Raw genomic sequence first — 24,091 nt, 5'->3', positions numbered from 1 at the left:
CCTTCTCTTGCCCACAGTTTTAGGGTGCCTGATTTTGGTACCCCTAATGATTTGTTGTAGCACACACTTGGTTGATCCTGCTTACTATGACAGCATGGATTTCTTAACTTGCCGTCGCCTAAGTTTCTCACTCCTGTGCTCTCTGATTTCAGCTCACTAACTATCAAACAAGTAACCACAGTCTCTGCATAGCCTCCTATCCTCCAACATGACCCGTTCCACCAGGTACAAAATGCTCTGCTCCTGGACTTCCTACCTAATTTATGATTGCAGTCACTTGTGTTGAACTAGGTAATTAAAGAGAAGGGTGTTTCAACACAGGTGGCTGCAATCATAAATTAGGTGGGAAGTCCAGGAGCAGAGCATTTTGTACCTGGTGGAACGGGGCATGTTGGAGGGTCTGTGACCTCTACACAATCTCTGCCTTAAACTCAACACAAGGTAATACTATAAGTAAGATTGCATTATCAGATATTCAATAAAGTTTTCTTGTTCAAAGCATATGTGAAGCAGCATTTTAATTTTGATAGTTTGTGCTGTAGACTTTTACAAATAAAAGCATTAAAATTCCCGTTGACTTCTCTTTTTGCTCTTTGTAAATGCAAATTATGTAATGCCTATAGTGAAAACGTATGATGATAGCTAGCTAGTTCATTCAGTCACTAATGTATAGTGTTTCTTAATTTCTCCAGCTACCAGGAATGCCACTCACCCGACATGTCCTGCTGATCCTATATACTTTTATAGCATACACCGCAGAATCTTCCGGAGCCTACATCCTGACGGAGACACTTTGTGGTGGAGAGTTGGTTGATACACTACAGTTTGTTTGCGGAGAAAGGGGCTTCTACTTCGGTAAGTCGAACTACAGTAAGTATGCCATTAATTGATGTCATGAATTACTGTTTATAGCTGTATGCATGTTATATATTTCCATAGCAAACAAAAGCTTACGAGTTTACAATAAGACACATACTAATGTACAAAATGTCATTAACCGACAACTGCTGTTGGTGTACTGTTTCCGAGCTTGGCTCCCTATTGGGAAACAAGCCCGTTGTCGCCAGAGGGGATCAAAAACATACTCGAATGCATTGCTGGATAAGTGTTTCCATACTTTCATCCAATACCCTTTAACACTTTCAGTGCTTTACATGGTTGAAATGTTTGTGCCAGAGTTTTATCATTAAAACTTGACAAACTGGAATTATGACATGATGAAGTTGTCTTAATTAGACAGCAGGTTATGTTGCTCATTTGATGGTCTGTTGTGTTTAGCCGAAGCTTGCACTTGCCTTGGAGGTTACACACCAGAGAGGATGGAGCTCCTTTTGTGCTGTTATTAGTGCTATTAGCTGTTTACGCGTTGTAAACAGAATCTATGTGGCTAACTATGTTGGCCATCAAAATATAATGTGTTAAATGCCATCTGAAGACTGTTGCTTGTGGCCTGCAACAGGCTGCACGGAAGCCACTGGTGGTCTGGCCGCTTGGTCCCAACACTGCTGGATCTCATATATTTTGTCTACCTATGTGTGTGGCTGAAGTTCACAGTGATCATGTTGGTGACTTCAAAGTCAAGCGACGGCTTCAGGTCATACAGTATATACAGCTCTTGCCTCTTGACATGATATAGTCATAACCGACCTGTATGAAGATATGTTAAGATATTCTGGAAAAGTGTCATAAATTAGGAGATGCCCAAATCCACCACATTTCAGTAGGATTATTAGCCAGATCCACACGTGGCACAACCACGTCCAACATGGCTGTCTCTCTTTCTGACATTCACATGATACCAGGACTGTTGGATGGTATGTGTTAAATTTTGAAGCCATGCTGTATCACTTACTAGGCCCTCCCTTCTCGCTGGCTATATGTTGTCAGCTCTCCATTGTACAGATAGTTGAAATGCATATATTTATTTAACAAAGTGTCTGAAAGCTGGACATTGCCTCCCAGAAGGGCAGCTCTTTATTCATGTTCTCCATCACCATTAGGCATAGCAAGCCTCAGCCACGCTGGCATGTTCATGAGGAGCTGTAGGTGCCTGGAATCCACCAACTGAAAAATATTGTCCAAACGGTCCTTATAACAGTAATTAAAATCATAGGAGTAAAATAAACTAAACCTACAGGACCACAGTTCAAATATTCACAAACCATACTAGCGCCTAATTTATCAACAAGTTTGATCATTCACGAGTGATAACATTTGTTACGTATGATAATGGTGCTCCAGCCAATCAGCTCCCAATTGTCATTTTTGAAACAGATGACAGTTAGGAGCTGATTGGCTGGAGCACCATTATCATACGCAATGAGTTTTGTCACCTGTAGTGACTGATAAAACTTGTTGATAAATAAGGCCCTAGGTTAGGATTCATATACATTAAAGTGTCTAACGTGATGGGATAGCAGTATGTAAAAGTAATGGTAGGTGGTGTCACCGTACTGTGATGTCTTGGAAATGCTCAAACCTGCATCAGTTGTAACCTGACAACTCGTGAGTCAGTTTGAATACCGGCTAGGCTGCTCATGGCAAGGCAACGTGAATTACCGGAAATTGAACGGGGCATGATATTGGGTGCACAAAGGACGGAACATTCCATATCCGAAGTTGTGCAGACATTCAACATTCCTCAATCTATGGTGTCACGTGTGTACCAGGAATACGTCATGGAAGGCATTACTACCCACCATGGACAGAGCAGTGGCCAACCACGTGTGTTTAATGATCATGACCAGCGGCGTCTCGCCAGAATTGCCTGTGGTAACAGACAAGCGACACTGGCTTAAATCACATCCACATTCAATGCAGGAGGTACCAGACCATATCCAGCTGGCCAGTGCAGCGTTCTTTAGCTTCCATGGGATAAGGAAGTAGTAGACCCACAAGAGTGCCTCTGTTAACACTACGACACCGGAGACAACGCCTTACCTGGGCTTGTGATGTCGCCAATTGGGCCCAGAATGAATGACAACATGTGGCGTGGTCCCATGAGTCATGGTTCCAGTTGTTTCGGGCTGATGGTAGGGTTCGGGTGTGGTGCAGACCTCATGAGGGACCCCAGTTGTCATCACCATGCAGGCTGGTGGTGGTTCCATAATGGTGTGGGGTGCTTACGGGGCATGGGTTGGGTCCACTGGTCCATTGACCGGTAACAGCTACTTTGCATTGCGCGATAACCATTTGTAGCCCTTCATAGACTTCATGTACCCCCACATGATGGAATATTCTGGCAAGATAATGCACCCTGTCATCAGTCCCAAGTTGTCAAGAATTGGTTTGAGGAGCATTCTGGAGAGTTGCCCGAATAGAGGGGATCCTACATGATACTAGGCATCTATCCCATGAATTTTGGCACTTCATTGTATACCACACTTTTGTGCATACTGCATGTATGAGATAACTATTAAAATGTGGTTATGCGGAATTGAAATCCGTTGTTAAACTGGTGTTGGTTCCAATACTGTTATTGTCGTTTCCATCGTGAATCATCTCTAAAAGATCTTATGTCTGGCCCAGTTGCAACCAATTAGAAATATGTGTTTGTGATCTATTGTGCATGAGTGTCTTAGCCCTGCTATAAATATGGTTAATCTATGCGTCTTCTTCCAAGTAACTTCAATCTGTCTGCAGCTGAACTCAGTGGATCTAACATAGAACAAATGTCCTCATAAGATGATAGAGCTGTGATTATACTGTATATATATCACATAATAATCTAAAGCTCTTGGTGCACAGGGGGTCATTCAGACCCGCTCACGAGCGCAGGACGCTCGCAAGTGGGTCGATGTTACCCCAATGCGCATGCGCATGACGGAGGGAGCTCCGTCGTGCGCATGCGCGAGACCAGGACAGCGACGGCCAAGTGGTCACCCACAGCTATGCGAGCGGCCAGGAGGCCGCTCCATTTTTAGGTAGGAGGGCACTCTGGTCAGAGCGTCTGGCTCTGAATCAGGCCCACAGTGTGCTGAAAAATGTTCATCTAGAGCAGGCCTGGCCAACCTGTGGCTCTCCAGCTGTTACAAATCCCAGTATACCCTCCCACCAATCAGCTGGTAAAGCATCCTGGGACTTGTAGTTTCATAGCAGCTGGAGAGCCGCAGGTTGACCAGGTCTGATCTAGAGCTTTAACTTCTGATGTCATATATTGAAGTGTCATTTGTTTAATTCTTAAAGCTTGACAGCTGTCTGTAGTACAGAACAGAGAGAGGGGAGAGCTCTTCTCTAGGAACAGCTGATAAGAGTTTGTTCTGTGTAACTTGTGCTGACTGTGCACATTCCTGCCCTATGTGTCCTTCTCGGTAAAGCTGGCAGGGGAGAAAAAGAAGACCCAGGCGGGAGGCAGAATGGGGGGACAGCGGTTCAGTGAGCCTGGTCCCACAAAGACCCTCTTTGTTGCTTCCTGCATTCCTCCGGGAGAGTAGATGGGGAGGAGGGGGGAGTTTGGAGATTGTTTTCTTCAAATTCCCCTTTAACTCAGTTTGATTGATTTGGTAAAAGGGGAGGGAGAGTGTTTGAGGTAAGAGAAGGACAAGGGAAGGATGCTGAAAGGAAATTGCCAGCACATTACTGCACACATGTCCTGAGAGAGAAAGACCAAACGCAGGAAATCTGTATGGCCCAACAGGCCGATCATGTCTTGCTGGTTAATGGGCTGTTGTATGAACCAAAACACAGCTGAATTGTCTTCTGAAGTTTCTACAACCAGGATTTTGAAAATGAATTTTTTAAATGTCCTAATGCTAAACAAATCAACATTTACTTCTTTAGAAATATTAAAATATCTTTCCAGCAGACCTATATGCACCCAAGGACAATAGTTATCCTTTTAGATATTAATGTAGTGTCGACAGTTTCTGCTTTTATAATACTACTACTAACTATAATAATAGTAATACTCATAATACTAGTAATAATAATAGTGGTAACAGCAAGCATACCCAGCACCCATTTATTCAATACTTACCTCTCGAGAGTCCAACATCGGTGGTAGCATCGCTGTATAAATTGCTTGGAAAGTGACCGCTACTACCATTTTCCTGGAGTTTTGCTGTGGCACCCCCTCCTCTCTTAATACGCCCCTGAACTCATTTTGCACCTTTACTGAACTTTACCTAGGGGAGAATGCCCCACCACACCCACGTTATGCCTACCTGGTCGTAAGTGTAGATACATTTAGAAAGCATTTTACATTCTCACTCATTTTATTTTCTGAGCATGTGCAGAGTAAATTCACCAAATATTGGCGACACAGGTTGGCGAACGTTCAACTTTGCATCAGTCCCAAAGTATTCATGTCACCCATTAGATTGTACTCTCTCAAGAACAAGGGCCGTTACTACCTGTCTGCTCCTACTTGACTACCTCGCATGTCACTGTGGAGTATTGATGTGCGCTATATATAATATAACCATTTGATAATGGTATAAGTGGAGGCTTTGATTTGGTTTTTACTAATGTTGAACTCTTATTCATAATGGAACCTGTATATGGACTAGGAATTAGTGTCATTACTTCCCAGTACCTTGATAGGCTACATTTTGGTTCAGGCTGTTGATTGGCTGTCCCTGCTGCATGTAGGAGGAGATAGGCAAACCTGAGTGAGTACTGCTGTGCTGAGATCTGTGAGTATACACTCACTAGGCCATTATTAGAGATGTAGTTATCAGACCGGGGGTCACGATGCCGCCGGTCTCAATACCAACAAGGAAATCCCGACAAGGGACTTAAGATAGGCGTTGAAATACTGACGCCTATCTTAATCCTGATGGCGGAACGCAAAAGGATGCTAGAGGTTAGTGCGGGGCACCCTTAGCGTTAGCCGCGGGGGGGGTTAGGTTTAGGGAGCATAGCGGGGTTAGAGTTAGCATTTTTGGGGGGAGGTTTGGGTTAGGTACCCCCAGGGGGGAGGGATAGGCATCACTGGGGGGAGGAGGGGTTGGGGTTAGACACTAAGGGGGGAGGGTTAGGTTTAGGCACGAAACGGGGGTTAGGTTTAGGCACTAACAGGGAGGGTTAAGGGGTGAGGTGGGTTAGGGTTAGCCTATAAGAAAAGTGGGTTGGGGGGGGTAGGGTAAGTATACTTAGATGACCCCTGTCGGGATTCTAACCACCGTGATGCCGTTGTCGATATACTGACAGGAGGCATCCCGACAGCCGGCATTACATACCCATTCCTATTATTATGCATGGGTTGCGAATCCACAGTCTCTGTGCCTTTTTGTCTTTTATATAAGTATTGTCAAAACACTTCCAGTCTTTGATTTAGATGAAAAAGTTGCTGAAAGGTCCAATTTAATTCTAGTTCTCATGTCTGAGTCTGCTTTGTAGAATAGCCAATCTTAATCACTGGGAGTTATTGTTTTTGTTTGTGGAGGCAGAATCTTTCCGCAAAATTGTTTTTTTTCTTTTTCATTTTAAACTAAGCTACTAAAGCCTGTGCCATTGTTGTTGCCAAAAGCAGCTGAACAAAGTACACCCAATTTTTGTTGTTTTAATGTTTCACAGTCAAGTGACATTTTTATTTCTAACTGGACCTTTTTTCTGTGTGCAACTCACTAAGATGTCTCCAGATTATAGTATGCAGGGGTTTTTGTTAGCACCTACCAGGCTGGCTTTATATATTATATATATTATTATATAAGTACTCTACAAATTAAATCATATTTAAGAAAAGCAGAAGAATATGTAATACAATTAATATTTTAATTCATAGAAGTAACTGCTGTTTTAGGACATTTAAAGTTCTACTGTACTACAGGAGCTGTTTGGTGAGTTACATGGTCATTTTATTAAGTACTGTAAGACATTTGTTTGGCCAGACATTTCGCCTGTCTTGCCTTTGTTTTGCTACCATATAGTATTATGTACATCACTTCAGTTTTTTTAGGGCTCAGTGCAGGTTTCACTGACATTTCAGGGTCTCAGAACTTCTAGCATAAATCTCAGTTATTCAAGACAGAGGGAAAAATGTATCAAGCATCGGAGAAAGAGATAAGGTCGAGAATATCCCCCAAAGCAACCAACCAATCAGGTTCTTACTGTCATTTCAAAGACTGTGCTAGATAAATGAGTGAGAAGCTATTTGGTTGCTTTGGCAACTTCTTCACTTTATCCTTCTCCAAGGGGGAGAGTTATCAAATTGTGGAGAAATATACAGTGGAGAAGTAGCAACCCATCAGCTTCTGTCATTCATCTAGCACAGCCAATAAAATGACAATTAGAAGCTGATTGGTTGGTACTTTATCTCTCTCCACTTTATCGATCTCCAAGATTTGATGAATTCCTCCCCCCAAGGCTAAATACATCTCCCCCAGAGTGCCTTAAAGGGGAACCCCACATTCACAGAAACTTGTTTAAAGCATACATGCCTACTCTCCCGGGAGTCGCTGGAGGCTCCTGAATTTTCAGGATACCCCCCTCATCCCGAAAGAGTAGGCTTATCTGCTGCATCCCGCCCACTTCCTAGTGAAGTGGGCAGGATGTGGAGCTTTTAGGACACATTTGCGGGTCCGTATGCAGGAGGCGGAGCCATTTAACCACACCCCCTCCTTGCTGACCTTCAAATCGCGGGCTTTAAAGCTAAGGGGGCAGGGCCTAATGCCAGCTGTAGCCTGGCCCCGCCCCCCGAAGCCGAGATGACCGGGCTGCTCCCGGAAAAGATAAATCAAGAGTCAGCAAATATGGTTTAAAGTGTGTTTTTATTTTGATTTATTTTAATTGCCCTGAGATATGACAAGGAATCTGCTGAGTATATACAATGTATCCAAAGCACACACCTGTGTTAGAAGTTTGAGATCCCCTTTTAATAAATGTTTATCAGTAATACCCCTTTTACACTGACCTGAAAATCCCAGGTTGATGCTTGTGAACGCGCATCAACCTGGGATTTTTGTCCGTGTAAACGGATCCACCCGGGTCAGGGACCCGGGGATCCAACTCTGGTGGCTTGCAGGCTTGGTGTGAGCTCCAGCCTCCGGCTGACACTATGGGCAGGTAGCCAGGCGCCTGCTGGTAACAAAATCTCAGAGGGCTCCCGGCAAATGGACCCTCCCTGCGGTGCTGGGCTAAGGTGGGCCGGAGGAGGCGGAACCGATTCTGTCTTCTGTTGCGTCCTACTTAGCCCCTGGTGGGGGTGGGGGCCCTTTATACCGGGAGTGCTGTCCTTTGTGATTCTCTAGGTACATACCGGCGATATTATTGGTATGCACCCGATAAGTGGATGCAATGCTTAGTACATCCCATCCTGGTTGATACTTTGATATCTCTCTTCAATTTAGCTCTCTCCAAGATTTGATACATCTCCCTGAATATACCCCAAGCGTCAGACTGCTGTGAGAGGGCTCAACAGACAGTTTAAATCAATGCATTTTACTTTCTTGTGTTAATTATATACTTTCCTAGCCTATCCTTTGGCAGTTTGTAATTATAGAGGAAAACTTTAGCCTAAAGATATGCATGGTTAACACTATGACGATTCTAAACTAAAATGTTATTTTCTAAAACAAAAAATGCAACATGTATAAATATATCCCTTAATCAAACATAATTTCATGGCACATAAGAACCACCTTGCCCTCTTTGTTACTGCCCACCACATCATGAGATATATATCCCAAGTCACTAGGGCAAATGTCACAGCTCTAGTGCAACTAACTATTTAGTGTAGTTAGAGATAATTTTATTCAAGTTTGGTGAGGTAAACGGTGAACAACATGGAAAGCAACTCCATATATTACAAGTAGTGATGCAAAACATCTGTAGTGTACATATCATTGATTCAGTATATCAACATGAAGGTTGAACATTGCTGTGATACATCATAACCATTGATTGGCTGGGGAAAGTGGCTAAGCGATTAAGAGCACATACAATAGAACAGTGGCTCTCAAACTCAAGACCCCTAAACAGTTCACGTTTTCCAGTTCATCCAGCAGGTGCACAGGTGTATTCATTACCCATTGCACATTTTTAAAAGATCCACAGGTGGAGCTTATTATTTCACTTGTGATTCTGTGAGGAGACCTGGAAAACATGAACAGTTTAGGGTCCTGAGGACCAAGTTTGAGAACCTATGCAATAGAACAATGGCAATTTGCTGGAAATGTTTAGAATTATAGTCGAACATACGTACAGCCTTACACACAACTCAATTTTAAAACAATGGTGGGTGCCAGATACCATACAAAACATATATACAATAGGCGAGAACATAGGCTTGCCATACAGTCCCTTTAAACTGGGAAACTCATGAATTACACAGGTTCTGTGGCTGATTAAAACCAGGTGAAGTGCAGGCTTGCAGCCAACCAGCCACAGAACCTGTATGATTCATGAATGTCCCGAGATAGTATGGGTAACCTACGACAACACACATTAAAGTGGCAAAATACTTCATATCAAATTAAGCTGTTTACTACTGTAATGAGTACATTAAGGGCCTGATTCAGAGTCGGACGCTATTTGCGCTCGCTCATTCATTAAAAAGGGGTGGCTATTCAAATGAACCGTTCGCACTTTGCGGTCTGTTCACACCTCTATGTCTGAACGAGCGAACAAAACTTGCGGTCGTAATTTTGAAAAAGACGCCCCCTGGCCGCTCGCACCATACGTCATGTCCGCTATTTAATAGATTAATCGAGTACATCGAACAGCGTATGAACTGCTCGCTATTCTTGTGGTTGGTTTTTCCTACCACAATCTTGCGAGCAGTTCTGACTATAAATCAACCAAGTGACGTGGTTAATGAAACTCCTGTATTAATTATGCACACCCATAAAACGCCCGTTTTGACCTTTAAGCACGCCTGCGTTCTGATTTCCACTCCCAGTTTTCAAGCACCTTCCCCTGTTACCACCCACATACGCCTCATCCTGTCACTCAAAATAGCAGGCATTCGCTATTTAGCGAACAAACGATTTTCGGCCGCACTGACTGGTTCGCGCATGCGTATTAAAATCCGCACGCATGCGCAGTTGTGCGAACATCGGTCGGAACGAACGAGCGGCCACTTACGAGCGGCTCTGAATCAGGCCCTAAGATCTCTATTGTATCCAAATATAGCAGCATGCTGACTCCAATAAACTACACAAAACAATTTGAACCTCTGTAGGCTTGTGATGTCCAATTCTTGAGCCTTATGCTTTTTGTCCTCAAAATCTCTTATATGTTTTTCTATATATTTTCATTGTCATAAACAACGGAGATGGTGTACAATGGGCAGCAGCAGTGCAAAACCCTGCTAGTAAATATAACCTAATTTCTCAGCCTTCTGAGATTAAATAATGAGTTATTTCTATGTGTAATGAATGCTTAGCCCATCATAGTTAATAATGTAACTGCACCAAATCTTTAAATTCTAGGACTGTCTATAGAAATTTGGGACCATTGTTACCTATGCTAAAGTCCCTGATATTTTGATCACTGTATTAAACATCTTGGGATAAATGTACTAAGCATGGCATGCTTTCCTTTGAACAATATTGCCGTTTTAAAAGTTCCTGCTTAAACATGCTGAGGAGTGCTTAGTAAAGTTTCCCTCTTGTCTCAGAATTATTATCTCTGTCTCATGACATTGGGCAGAGCCGTACAGTGTCGGACTGGAGCATGAGGGGCCCACCGGGATAATCAGTGGTAAGGGCCCATGCTGAAGGGGAGTGGTCATCCACCAGAGGGGGTGTGGCCTGCCACCACAGACGGTTGGCTAACCATTAGGCAAATATTGGTGTAGATTCTATAGAAGTGAACCAAGCCCCCTTGTTACTCAGTGGTCCTGCTCCACCAGGTAACTGACTGTCTAATAGTGTAACAATTTATAATTTGGGGTCTGAAACCTGACACCTAGGGGAGGGGGTGGGCCCACAGGCACTGGGAGCCACCAGGGATTTCCCCAATACCCTTGTGGGCCAGTCCAACCCTGGAGCCGTAACTAGACTTTTTGGTGCCTTGTGTCAGAAAGAGCATTGGCGCCCCCCTATTTTTTAAATAGAGAGATAACACACCTGAAAAAAGGGCCATGGCCTCATGGAGAAGGGCCAGGGAAGAGATAGGGGAGACCAGAAGATGCTGGGGATAAAAGACGAGGAAGCTACTAGTGAGAATGATAACGCCCCCTGCCCTGCTGTGCCCTGTGCCAAGGCACAGGTCACACTACCATAGTTACGGCCCTGACATTGAGCATACACATACCTTCAAACATATGCTGGGCTACAAGTGGAGGGTGTGGGTACTGATTACCTGGCCCTTTGGAGGGGTCTGGTTGGGGCCCAGAACAGCTTCTGACAGGGGACAGTTGTCTCCCTTTATAGCGTGTGGTCCCAGCATAGAATTTGCCATTGTTCTTTATTTCCAGTAGGGGTGTGGCCACATGGATTTGGTGATGCCCCCTTCAGTACCCAGGCCCTGGACATGTCCAGCCACCAGAGTGGGAGAGTAGTGAGCGCCTCCTTAATACATACAGGGGATACTTACAATTTGAGGTAAACGGGTGTTTTCGGGGATTATACCTCAAATACACTTTGGTAAATGGGCCCCTTAAAGGTTATGTAGTTGGCCATTAAGGGGGAGTGATCATGTATAATCACGGCATACCGAGCGCTTCCTCCACTAGGCAGCACAATGGTGAATGGGATTTCTCACCACAAATGAATGGGCGCTTGGTACAATGCAGATCCAATTGGTGAAAGCGGGATAGAGCCATCTTTCGGCACTGTCCCACCGAAATTGGGACTTTTGAGAGGTATGTAGAAGTATAGCTTTCCTATGAAAATCCAGGCTAACACCACCTAGTGACTAGGTGGGAAAATGCTGCATATTTGTCATTTAAAAATCTCTGTAGCTCTAGTCGCCAGGTTTTCTGGAAAAAAAATACCTGCCCTCTTATTTATGCTTCTACCCCATGGGTGCCAAAGCCTATTTTGCCACCCAGCACATTAAACACCAGTTAGGAGTCAATCCTATGCAAATGTTACCCAGTCTACCCTCAATTTGGAATAAAGTGGCCGTTCTGACTAACATTTCACAAATAACTGTGCAATACGTGCTGGCAAGCATACAGTAAACAAAGTGCTTTATATACTCAACGGGATATCCACTGTATAAATTGTTTATTTTACCATGTCTTGTCTAAGCTCTGTATAGATAAAGCAACAGGACGAAGCTTGTTTTATCAAAGAGTATTTCCCTTTTATATTCCCATTGTCAAAAACATCTAATTCTGGACTCACAATAGCAAGAAATATATATATATATATATATATATATATATATATGATATATATATATATATATATATATATATTATACCCAAAAACTGACAAGGCATGGATAAGTTGTAGGGGGGGGGGACAATACATAAATTGATGATCACCAATTGAACAGATCCACTAATAAAATTGTTCAATAGGTCTCAAGATGCTGCCAAAACTCATGCATTCTCTCCAGTTGTGACTGTTACCTCCTTCTATATAAAAATGAATGTGGGGGCGGCACCAGCGAGTGCCCAATCTGTGTGACCAAAGGTGAACTAATGGGTTTCCTAACGTAAATAGATTTGAAGACAGGAGAGTACCTCTATAAAGGGTAATTTATTGTGACACTTCCGCTATGCAAAACTTGCCCCTTACTCTTCACAAATGGGAGCTGACTAATATAAGACTGTTAAAGGTGATTTATCCAACGCTGTCTGAGGAAGCGGCCAAGTGCTGCTATTTTCAGTGAGAATTATATTTTTCTTTTATGCTTTATTTTTATACCTGATTTTTAACTTGTGATACTGTGTTTTAACATTTTTAATGTATATGTATTTTTAATTATTCCTCTAACCATTGTGGTTACATAGTAAGTTGCAATGACGCCATTAATGTAACTAATAAATCATTTGATTATTGCTTAACAATGTTTTTTTGGGTCATCCCTTATTTGCCAAATGCAGCCCATATTTCATGTTTGGGTAAGAGGGTGTATGACCACTTATATCTTATGTGCTGACACTATCTGTAACAGTCCGATATTGCTCAGCTCTCATTTATGGAGAGTAAGGGACTAATTTTGCATAGCAGAAGTGTCACAATAAAGTTTTGATCTATAAAGTTCCCTTCTCAGTGCCAGAGATAGTCTCCTGTTTTCAATTCTACCTCCTCCTATTTGGCATTCTCCTCTCCCATCAATCCCCACTTCAGTCCATCTCAAATCAATCCTCTACTGATCCATGTCTGCTGTATCACATTGTAAATTCCTGGATTGGCTCCCCGTGTCCTCCAGAATCCAATTCAAATTACTGTTACCTACAAAGCCATTAGTAACACCACTCCTTCTACACCTCAAAATACTCTTCCACTCTCATAGATCTACCTCTGACCTGCTCCTCGTCTCGTCTCCGAAAACTACCTCTCACTCTCACCTAAAAGACCGTGCTGCTACCTTATTACAATGCCCAATCATATCTCTTCAACTCTTTCAGAGGGGGCTGTATCTAGCTTTGGTGAGTGATACAGTGGAGAAGTTGCTCAAAGCAACCAGTCAACTCCTAAAGTCGGGTATCCACTTGCCGACAATGAAAGACTGAACGATATCGTTATCATTCAGTCGTTCATTATACTGTGCAGTGCCCACACTGAACGATATGTCGTTCAGTGCAGACACCCTCCCTCATTCCCGAACATGCTCAACCTGACGATCTCGTCAGGTTGACTGGCATGTTCAGGCGATGAGCGATGCCGACAACGACCAGCGGGAGCATTCATCGCTGGCCGTTGCCGGCATATTCACTGCACGATTAATGAACGACTGAACGATAACTATGTCGTTATTGTTCAATCGTCCATTTATATCGGCAAGTGGATACGTGCCTTAACTGTTAATTCAAAGACTGTGCTAGATAAAGGACATTGATTGGTAGCTTTGGGTAACTTCTCCACTTCAAGGCTTGATACATCTCCCCGAAAATGCTTTCTAAAAAGCTATCTATTTATAGAGCCTACTTCCACCTATACTACCCACTGTACTACCCACTACTGCAGCCTCTCAATTGTCCCAATCTCCACTCCCTCCCTCTTGTTTCAACTGTGCTTCATATTAGAAAGTAAAGCTGGGTACACACTATACGATAAGTGTACCCAGTGATATGATGGATGACGCCCCTACCCAGGAGCGTTTTAAGAGAGGAGGGGGCTCGTGTGCATCCTCAGTTTGGGCCCCCTCCTCTCTGACGGCGGTTAAGCAACACTGAGAGCTGTAGATTCTGTCTCTATGCCAGAATCTACAGCGCATGCGCGGGTCTCTGGGACAATGGCCCCGGAGCAGCACTTCTGAAATCGTCGGAGAAGTAAGTATAAATACCTATGGGTGCAGGGTGTGCGGTGTGGGCCCCCCTGGACCCAATATAGATACGCCCCTGCCCCTACCGATGGGCCGACATATTGGGGCGGCCGGTATACATTAGACGATCCGGTGCCTGACCGCCCTATATGTCAGCCCCTGCCACATCCCGCTGCATGGGGACATCAGTCGCATCATCAGGTTGAGCTGCATGTAGGGACGACCTGATGATGCAACTGACTAAACGGGAGCGCGCAACAGCCGACATAGTGGGTGCACACTAGAAGATTTTGATGATATGTCGTTCCGATCCATCGGAATCGGGCATATCGTCAGAGAAATGGTATAGTGTGTACCAGACTTTAGTCCTCTCATGAGCAGGGCCCTCCCTACCCTTTGTTTTCATGTCTGCATTTATTTTGTCTGCATTGTATGCCTTGTTTTTCCCCCTGTCCAGTTCTGTTGAGAACTGTGGCGCCTTAGAAATCTAAGATAATGGTAATAATAATGTTTGCCTGTCTTTATTTCAAGAACCCCTATTGACTGGACAATATAACAAACAAATATAAGATACATTTTAAAAAAGGATGAAAATGCATACAAAGCACTTTTGTTTTGTATCACCTGATAAAGCAATTTGGTGCAATGATCAGTTTCCTACTGCAGAAAGATTGCACAGATAGGAATCCGGTGTGCAGATGTACAGTAAGGAGACACTAGCCTGATTCTGATCCCTAGAACAGTTATTTATTTACAGTAGGGTCTAAAACTCAGTTTACAATAAAAAAACAGATAGTAATTACATGCTAATAGGGAAAATAAAACTGCTTTTAATGTTCTCTGAACATTGAACTGTTATAAGTTATAGATCATAAAAGGGTTAACAGACCAAAGCATAGTTGATAGAAAAGAGCTGAGTGGGCTTAGTGTGACACCCCCTATCCAAGAGTGAAATCCAAGCCTCTTGTTTACATGGCTTACCCTGCTGGTATTTGAGCTGAGGGACATGAATATTTATCTGAAATCTTCAGGCTAGGAGTAGAAGTATAGGTGTCCCAAGGAGCTAAAACTCAGTCAAATGTTGCATGAAGTTAGAATACCTATGCAGATATTTTTATTAGACTGCCAAGTGACCTACTGTCATTTGCAACAACATCATTTGTATTTATTTATGCTCAGATGTCTGACTGATGGCCCAATAAAAAAAAAATGGAGGTTTACGTTGTGCTGGACAGAAACCAAAAACTGCAATTCCAGGAATACTGTTCCTGCAAGAGATGAAATGTTCTAAATGTCCAGAGCAATCCGGTGTGCGTGAAGCTTAGGCGGTATGACTAAGTTACCTATCTGATTAATCAGCAACTTGTCAAGTGACAGTGATTACTGTATGTGTACTATGCCATTCTCTTCCTACACTAGATCTAATGCTGATCACACATGCAACAATGCAGGCACCAATATCTGCATTTGTCGCAATAGTATTATTGTTTGTGAGGCCCGAAAAATGGATATTAATTATTTCCACACAGGCCCACACACCAACTTTGAAAACAAGTGTTGTTGACCTCTGTCTTTTTGTCTGCTGACCACAATTGCATCCAAGTGATCTGCCTGCTCAATATGCATTCAGAATGACTAGATCAGAGGTTTCCAAACTCTGTCCTCCAAGCACCCTAACGGCTCGGGTTTTAAGGATAACCATGCTTGGGCACAAGTGACTTAATTAATACATCAGAGTTTTGATTTAACTATCTGTGTTCAACCATGGATGATCATTAGGGTGCCTTGATTGAGGGCAGAGGTTGGGAATCTCTCAACTAGATTCTCGCACTTTTGTCTAGACAGGTTTCGGGCCATATGTCACCAATTGAAATCAATTAGTTGGCAATGACTTTGGCAGACTATGAGATCAGTCGTAGGTAATCGGTGCCGCTGGGAGATCCGTTGGGCCTGGTACTGGAAGGAAGGGATTGCCAAGTGTGTAGGCATGTGGAAACACCCCATTACAGATAACAGGGCTTTCTGCTCCAGGGGGCATAGCCACACCATATTGGGGCTTTGGCTTCGCCCCCTAGGAGCCTTTTATGTAGGATCAACGGCTGGTGGAGGGCCCCTGTATATTCCAGGTCACAAATACGTGTAACCCCAGTAAGCCCATGATAATGGCACTAGCCTAGATAATTAGTAGCTGTGGGAGTTGAATGGAGCTCCTTCACAAGAATCCTTACAAAAGGAAATACATTTTTAACAGTTTTTTCATCAGAATGTCGGGGAGAACAATTTTTAGCACTGTTATTATCCGATAAGAATAAACTATGTTGAATGTAGGCCCAGAGTTGTAGAAAACGCATAGGTCCTGACCTAGGGGCACAGGCAGTGGTAGGTTCCCCATTTTAGTTTTCATGTTTCATTACTGATTATTAAGTCTGTGTGTTTACGTTTATGTATCTTATTTTAGATACATTGTATTTGTATTGCTGTAGATCAGTGGTCAGGGAACAGGGGTAAATTACCCCACATGGGGTAAAAATGAAATTCCTGGGGGTAATGGACGGACAGCCGGGCATGCATATGAATCATCTATAATATAGAATGATTCATATGCATGCCCGGCTGTGCCACAGGGAGGCTCTAAGCCGGATGCCCACTGAGATGTTATTACCAGCGGGTGCCCGGCTCCTCACTCCAGCTTCCGCCTCTCTCCATGCGCATTATGGGAGAGACGTCATGATGTCTCTCCCAGAGTTCCGAGGAGCAGCCAGGCGGACAGGACGGCGGCGGATGAAGGAGCGGGGATTAAGGTAAGTGTTTTTTTTTTTTTGTACAAGCGGCTCTACAGTGGCGTTATATGGGGCACTACTACAGGGGCATTATATGGGGACACTACTACAGGGGCACTATATGGGGGCACTACTACAGGGGCATTATATGGGGCACTACTACAGGGGCATTATATGGGGGCAAAACTACAGGGGCACTATATGGAGGCAGTACTACAGGGGCACTATATGGGGGCACTACTACAGGGGCATCATATGGGGGCACTACTACAGGGGCACTATATTGGGGCACCACTACAGGGGCATTATATGGGGGCATTACTACAGGGGCATAACTATGGGGGCACTACTATAGGGGCATAACTATGGGGGCACTGCTACAGGGGCATTATATGGGGGAACTACTACAGGGGCATTATATGAGGGCACTACTATATGATTTCCTTCCTTTGAAATCAAGGGGGTAACGTCGGCGTATCTAAATATATTTTGGGGTAAAAGGTAAAAAAGTTCCCTGACCCCTGCTGTAGATAGAACATAGTTGAGGTAGTGCTCTGCAGGAATTGGTCTGACTGGGGTGAAAGCAGCCAAGGCGGGTGGCAAAAACGAAAAATCTAGGTCTTATTCATGAGTAAATATCCTTTCTGTCTGTAGGTTATTTAGTATAAAACATTCTATTCATGCTCATAACAGTCTAGTTCTTTTTATGTCACTGGTCTATACTAATGATCAAAGAACCTTTCATGCATTGTGTAGGACAAATATTCTGTTTTTATTGTCTGATCGGCAACACACTATACTGGGAACCACCCCTGTCTGGGTCCCATTACTCAGGCACATTAACACTTAACAAAATATAAAATTGTTTGAGTGCCAGTGGTATAGCAGACTGACCTCAGTCATAATATATTCTTTCCCATGTCGGCTTTCTGAAAGGGTTAAGGATAGCTTCGAAAACAGTACAATAGGATGCCTCTTACATTTATAATAAAGAAAAATATCTGGCAATAAAACATGCAATTATAAGAAAATAAGACCAGACCAATTTTACAATGATTGTTTTTTTAATGTTAGATTATCTTTAAGAAATATTAACAGAAATGTTTTGGTTCTTTAAAGAAAAGTCTATTGGCCGCACCAATCGCAGATCTAGGAGAGGGATCGTGGAGGAATGTTGCTTCCGCAGTTGCGGCTTAGAATTGTTGGAGACGTACTGTGCAAAGCCAATCAAGAACGAGAGGGATCTTTCCACTGTACCTTCCACAGCAATGCCACCTCTGAGTAAGGTGAGTGGTGTATGTCATGTTAAGGAGTTTTTCTAACCTCAATCTGTTTAATAGATCTACTGAGTCATCAGTAAAATGTCAGTACTTGTACTGAAATTTGGTAGAGGATGAGGGTACAGGGAATTCAGCCAAAGATCCTTTGACTGTTAAAGTAAAATGTATTAAGACCCCAGCAAAGAAATAAAATGAGTAAGATAGCTTTTTACTCCTTAATTTGCTAATATATTTTTCATTACATGTTACTACTCTGATGTCTGTTTATGTCTCGGCGTACTTTTTATGACTTAGGGCAGTGTGCATTGACTAATCCATGAAACTACTTTTACCAGAAATGTTGCATAAGTCAAGTCTATGAGGCATCCAAAACACAGCATCCATAATTGACCTAGCAGGCAGAACTGTAACTAGGGGGTTGCCAGTGGTGCTGCCACCCAGTGTGCAATGACACAGCACTGTTGCTACTATAGTGGTGTCTAAAACAGCACTTTGCAACCTTGACAGCCACCTAGATCGTCCTTAGGACGAATCCAATGTTTAACTTGCAGGTTCCAGCCCTCTCTTCATAGCATCACATGTGCCAGGGGGCAGAGAGGTCAGTGCATGATGCATTAGCACCCTTCTACACCACTGGTAGCAGGTTTCACTCCATGGTTTACATTATATTTATAGGGATATTATGCTAAACTAAAACTAAATAAGGATAATGGCAGAGCTACCTCACAGTGTGGTGACCATGGGTTCTATTTCAACCAGTGCTCTATAAATGTGGGCTTTGCATATTCTCCTCGTGTTTGTATCAGTTTTAATCTGGGCGCAACATTTTCCTGCCGCAGTCCAATTGATTGATTAGTTAAGCTGGTGGCCTCCATCATAGAAGCCAATTATTGGGTGGCTTTTCTTACCTACCCAATCAAGTGACTGAACAATACCATGCATAGATTTGGTTATTAGCTACGACAGTAAATATATTTTTGGTGCACAAGCGCACACAAAGCTGGCTCCTACGACCTCACTCTTTGTTAGCAACAGGCGTTGCTCACTATTCCGCCCATTGCTGTACATTAGTTTTCTCTTTGAAATGTTCTGGCTATTTTATTATCCAAATTGTTTTTAATAGAAGAAATTCAGTTGAGTGGCTTTGAAATATGTGTGTAGACCACAGGCTGATAATGATTATGCTTTCTCTTTTTTTGTAGGACATGTATCATCATAAGCATTCTCACTCAAAGTACTCCAAATATGACATTTGGCAAAGAAAGTCTACTCAGCGTCTGCGAAGAGGGGTCCCTGCCATTGTCCGTGCTCGACATTATCGGTGGCAGGTGGAGCAAGTTGAAGAATCTCAGCAGGTTCTATCACATCGGCCACTAACTATCTTAGCCGTGACGCAGCCTCGCCCTGTTCATCAAGGCTCAGAGACCATCCACAATTGATTCAGGAATCCTTACCAAGCAGCATTCCACTGCCTTCAATTTCTGTTTCTAGATTTTGTTTGCTTTGCTCCTGTTATCTCTGAACGGGAGGAAAAACAGGCCAGGCAACAGGAGTGAAGCCGACAAAGCTTCGTGTAACACCTCAAGGCATACTAAAATTAGCAAAACGAAGAGACGCCAAAGCTGGAACAACATTGTTTTTGGTGGGAAAAATTTCTGTGGATTTTTGTGTCCCTTTCTATGTTCCTTTTTACTGCATTTCAAACTACAGAACCGTATGAGTGTGTATGTGAATATGTATGCAAATACCTAAATGTATTTGTGTATATACATAAACACGCGCAAATATGCAAAAAAAAATTATTCAGTCTGGCACAGCAAAGGCCTAACTGTGCCCCTAAGGGAAAACAGAAAATCATTCGCCTATGGAAGTATTGTAAAAGTTCCATCCAAATAATTATTGTAAGGATGGAAAAGGGGCAAAGCAGGGCGGAAGAAGAACATTACCCTCCGTTTCTTACAACTGGTTTTACATTTTTTTTTTTATACTTATTTTATGTCTTTCTTATTTTCTTACAGCATTTTAATGTCGATGTCCAATAATCTTTGCACCTTTTTTCTGCCTGGAAAAGAATTCTAAGGGCATGTTTTTTTATCTTATTTTTTTATTGGCTCCTTCGTGTTACTGAGCTCTGCAACACTATTCTTGTCAATGTGTTGCAGTTATTGGTATTATAGGGGTCGAGCTCAAGATTCCAAATGTATTTGCACCTTTTAATCATTGAGAACTAAGAAAGAAAGGAGGGGAAGTAGGCAGAATGCTTTTTTAGTTTGAGTGGGCGTGTTGTCTGCTTTGCACATATGCCACAGATTACAATGATTTTATATATGTATAATATATATATTATATTACTTTTTTTTTTGCAAAAAGGAAAAAAAGTCAAGCACTATTTTTTATGGGATATGCTTTTTATATAGCAGTGAAAGAAGGAGGATGTGATATTTTAAATGTGATGTCCTTTGGTGCTATAGTAGATGGGAAGATCTGGCGCAAGATTTTGGATATAGCCTAGTGTTCATAGTACACAAAAATCATTCATTGTTGGCTTTTATAGAATGAATGAATGAATGAATCCTACTTGGCTTTCATAGAATGAATGAATCCTCACCATAGAATTAATAGATTAATTTACATTGAACTTGAAAAAAATAATGCTTTTCGTTTTAGGAAAAGTGTAACTTTTTTTTCCCTCCATTGAAGTACATAGAGGGTGTTACTTAAACATAAAGCCATTCACTTACATTCACAAGAACATGTCATGTTGCAGTACGGTCAGTCACAGGCTGTACTGTATGTAGGGGAAAAGGGAATTACATTGTCTGATATATTTTCAGTTAGTCACACCCATAATACCTGATTTTACTAGTACACACTAGAGACTGTCAACTATATGTAGCTGACATGCTACCACCTCACCCAATTGAAATAGCCATATGGACTTTTAAATGCAGCACTGAATATTTTTTAAAGCATATTTTGTTTGATTAAAACAAATCTTTCTCTTTTCACTTGTTATTCTTAATCCAAGTGAACCAAATATCCATTTTAGGGGACCATTTATCAATGAGTTTTATCATACGCAACAAGTTTTAAAACTTGTTGCCTATGATAATGGTGCTCCAGCCAATCAACTCCCCAACTGTCATCTGTTTGAAAAATGACAGTTGGAAGCTGATTGGCTTGAGCGCCATTTATCATACGAAACGAGTTTTAAAACTTGTTGTGTACAATAAAACTTGTTGATAAATGGGTCCTTTAGTCTGGATAGAATATGGCACATACATGATACAGGCTTGTTTTCAGTTTGAGCAGACCAAACAATTTGCTCCAGAGTCGAACTTTAATCTGGTCACATTGCTGTAAATAAATGAGTGTTTATATGGAGGAAAGTGTAGATCTTACTGACTTGTCATTTAAAAATGCCACTAAACTTTAATTAAAGTCCCTAAAAGTAGCAGCTCCTCTTGCGCAAATGCATGTTTATTTCCTAAAGTCTGCACACTATCATTAACGCTACAGTAGCACATAGAAAAATCATTTTCTAAGTTGACCCTTTACCTTTAACAGGGGTCTCGGGTGGCTGCTACATGGAAATGGTTTCATGGGGCAGTACTGGTTCTGTAATACGTAACTGGTTAATCAGTAAAGATCATCATTTTGCACAGTTTTTTGAGATAAGTGGACTAAAGAAGATGTGTCTAGGTCGACGGGATAAGGGAGCGTTGTCTACTTTCCCAGTAGAGCTTCCCAAGTTTTGTGAGTCTCACGTACATATTAGGCAAGTATAGTGATAGTAGTGTAGTACAGCTTTTAAGGGGTAGAAATTTTACTGCAGCTTTGTACTGTTTGGCTGTAGATAATACTCTATTCATTAACTCATATTTCAAAACTATTAAGCACTTATGTGCAAACTATAGATTTAAATATATTGTTTATCTATAGCACTGCATTGATGGTGGCACTACACTTTGTAGGCTGGTTTTTATATTGACCAGTACAAATACTAAGTAGACCTTATTGAAAATATCATATTTGATGATGTTGTGGAGTTTAGTAATAATTGTTCAACTAGGTACAATAGTTTCTCTGCTGATTGCAGAACAGCCAGTAATGCTGTTAATGTGTAGTCGTTGCCGACTTGCATTGGATGCAGCAATTTGAACCAGTATTCATGGATCTGCAGTTTATAAATTCACTAGGGAATAGCGACATGGCAGAGACACTTCTATACTAATATTTATGAGCCTTGACTAATACTCCCAGGCCACTGTTATTAATGCATTGCTAAGCTGCATTCTCATATACTGTATACTAATACAACTTCCAAAATGGCCTAATACAACTCTCAAAATCGCAGCTACCTGCTGTATGCAAGGGACAGGTTCACTTTAAAGATGGTAGGACATATATCGTCAAGTTTAGCACAAACCAGTGGTGCATCCTGGGAAATGTAGTTCAGCACATGTAAAGTGCCAAAGATTCTATTCGTAGAGGGACTCTCACTTTTATTCAGTGGGGGTACATTGGGGTATATGTACTAAGCCTTGGAGAGATAAAGTAGATGGAGATAAAGTACCAACCAATCAGCTCTTAACTGCCACTTTACAGGGTGCGTTTGAAAAGTGACAGTTAGGAGCTGATTGGTTGGTACTTTATTTCCATCCACTTTATCTTTCACCAAGGCTTAGTATATAGACCCCATTATAGCATCTGCATGTTTCTGTTGTAAAACACACTAGCTGGGATACACATTGAGAAGGTTGATTATTTGCATTTCTAGCACCAGTCATATTGTCATTTTCCTTAATTCCACCTACTCTTAACGCAGTACAATAATATTAATATTTAAAGTTATTCTTCATGTACACACAGCAGAGTTAGCTATTTTGTGGGTGCATGAGAAGAATGCAGCTTATCAATTCTCCAGGAGCCAATACCTCACACTTTACTCAGACAGTGCCTCATTGATAACATTAGGTTTTAGCAAGCTGATTGGCCACACCCTGGACTATTCGTTTAGTCCACAAACTGAATCCTTCCACGTGGTGTAGGTGACACACCTCCGCCTTCAATGCTAATATTGCTTAGACTGGATTTTCATGTAGTTTAAGGTTTCACAAGCATTAGAGATTTCATGCTGCGATATCCTGTGACGTTCACCTGTGGTTACCTGATCTCTGAAAGAGATTATTAATCTCTATGAAGAACTCACTGTCTGGACAGAGTGCAGACTATAGTATTTTTAGTCCTTATTGGGGACTATTCACTAAGCCTTGAAGAGAGATAAAGTGAATGGAGATAAACTACCAACCAATCAACTCCTGTCACTTTACAGGCTGTGTGTGAAAAATTACAGTTAGGAGCTGCCTGGTTGGAACTTTATCTAGATCCACTTTATCTCTCTCTAAGGCTTAGTGAATAGACCCCATTGTATCTCAAGACGTGTGTGTGTGTGTACTACCAATGCATTCCCTCTAGAGTTTAGAGCGGGAGATTTGTCAAGCCTTCTGACAAGGAAAATGGAGGTGTTGGCCATTAATACCAATCAGATTGTAGCTATCATTTGTATTGTACATGCTAGAAAATGATAGCTAGAATTTGGTTGCTATGGTCAACACCTCAATTATTTTTCTTTTTCTATTAAGGCTTGATAAATCTCCTGTACTATTAAAGAACAAGTAGTGCGCAAATGAACTGAACTACAAA

The 24,091-nt window shown here is 42.1% G+C and overlaps 1 protein-coding gene across 1 annotated transcript in view; it reads left to right on the top strand.

Moving 5' to 3' along the window:
* IGF2 (insulin like growth factor 2) overlaps positions 1-19,824 on the top strand; it is a 49,614-nt gene extending 29,790 nt beyond the window's left edge. The window contains exons 2-4 of the mRNA XM_088458143.1: positions 693-855; positions 18,225-18,391; positions 19,588-19,824. Of these exons, the coding sequence (XP_088314269.1) occupies positions 693-855; positions 18,225-18,391; positions 19,588-19,824 (567 nt within the window). The remainder of the gene's footprint in view (positions 1-692; positions 856-18,224; positions 18,392-19,587) is intronic.
* The last annotated feature ends 4,267 nt before the right edge of the window (positions 19,825-24,091 follow it).

The sequence above is a fragment of the Taudactylus pleione genome, unplaced genomic scaffold (genome assembly GCF_031769625.1).
Source record: "Taudactylus pleione unplaced genomic scaffold, aTauple2 ptg000810l, whole genome shotgun sequence".
NCBI lineage: Eukaryota > Metazoa > Chordata > Amphibia > Anura > Myobatrachidae > Taudactylus > Taudactylus pleione.
The sequence above is the reverse complement of the archived record's forward strand: the minus strand, read 5'-3'. Positions and strand labels throughout refer to the sequence as shown.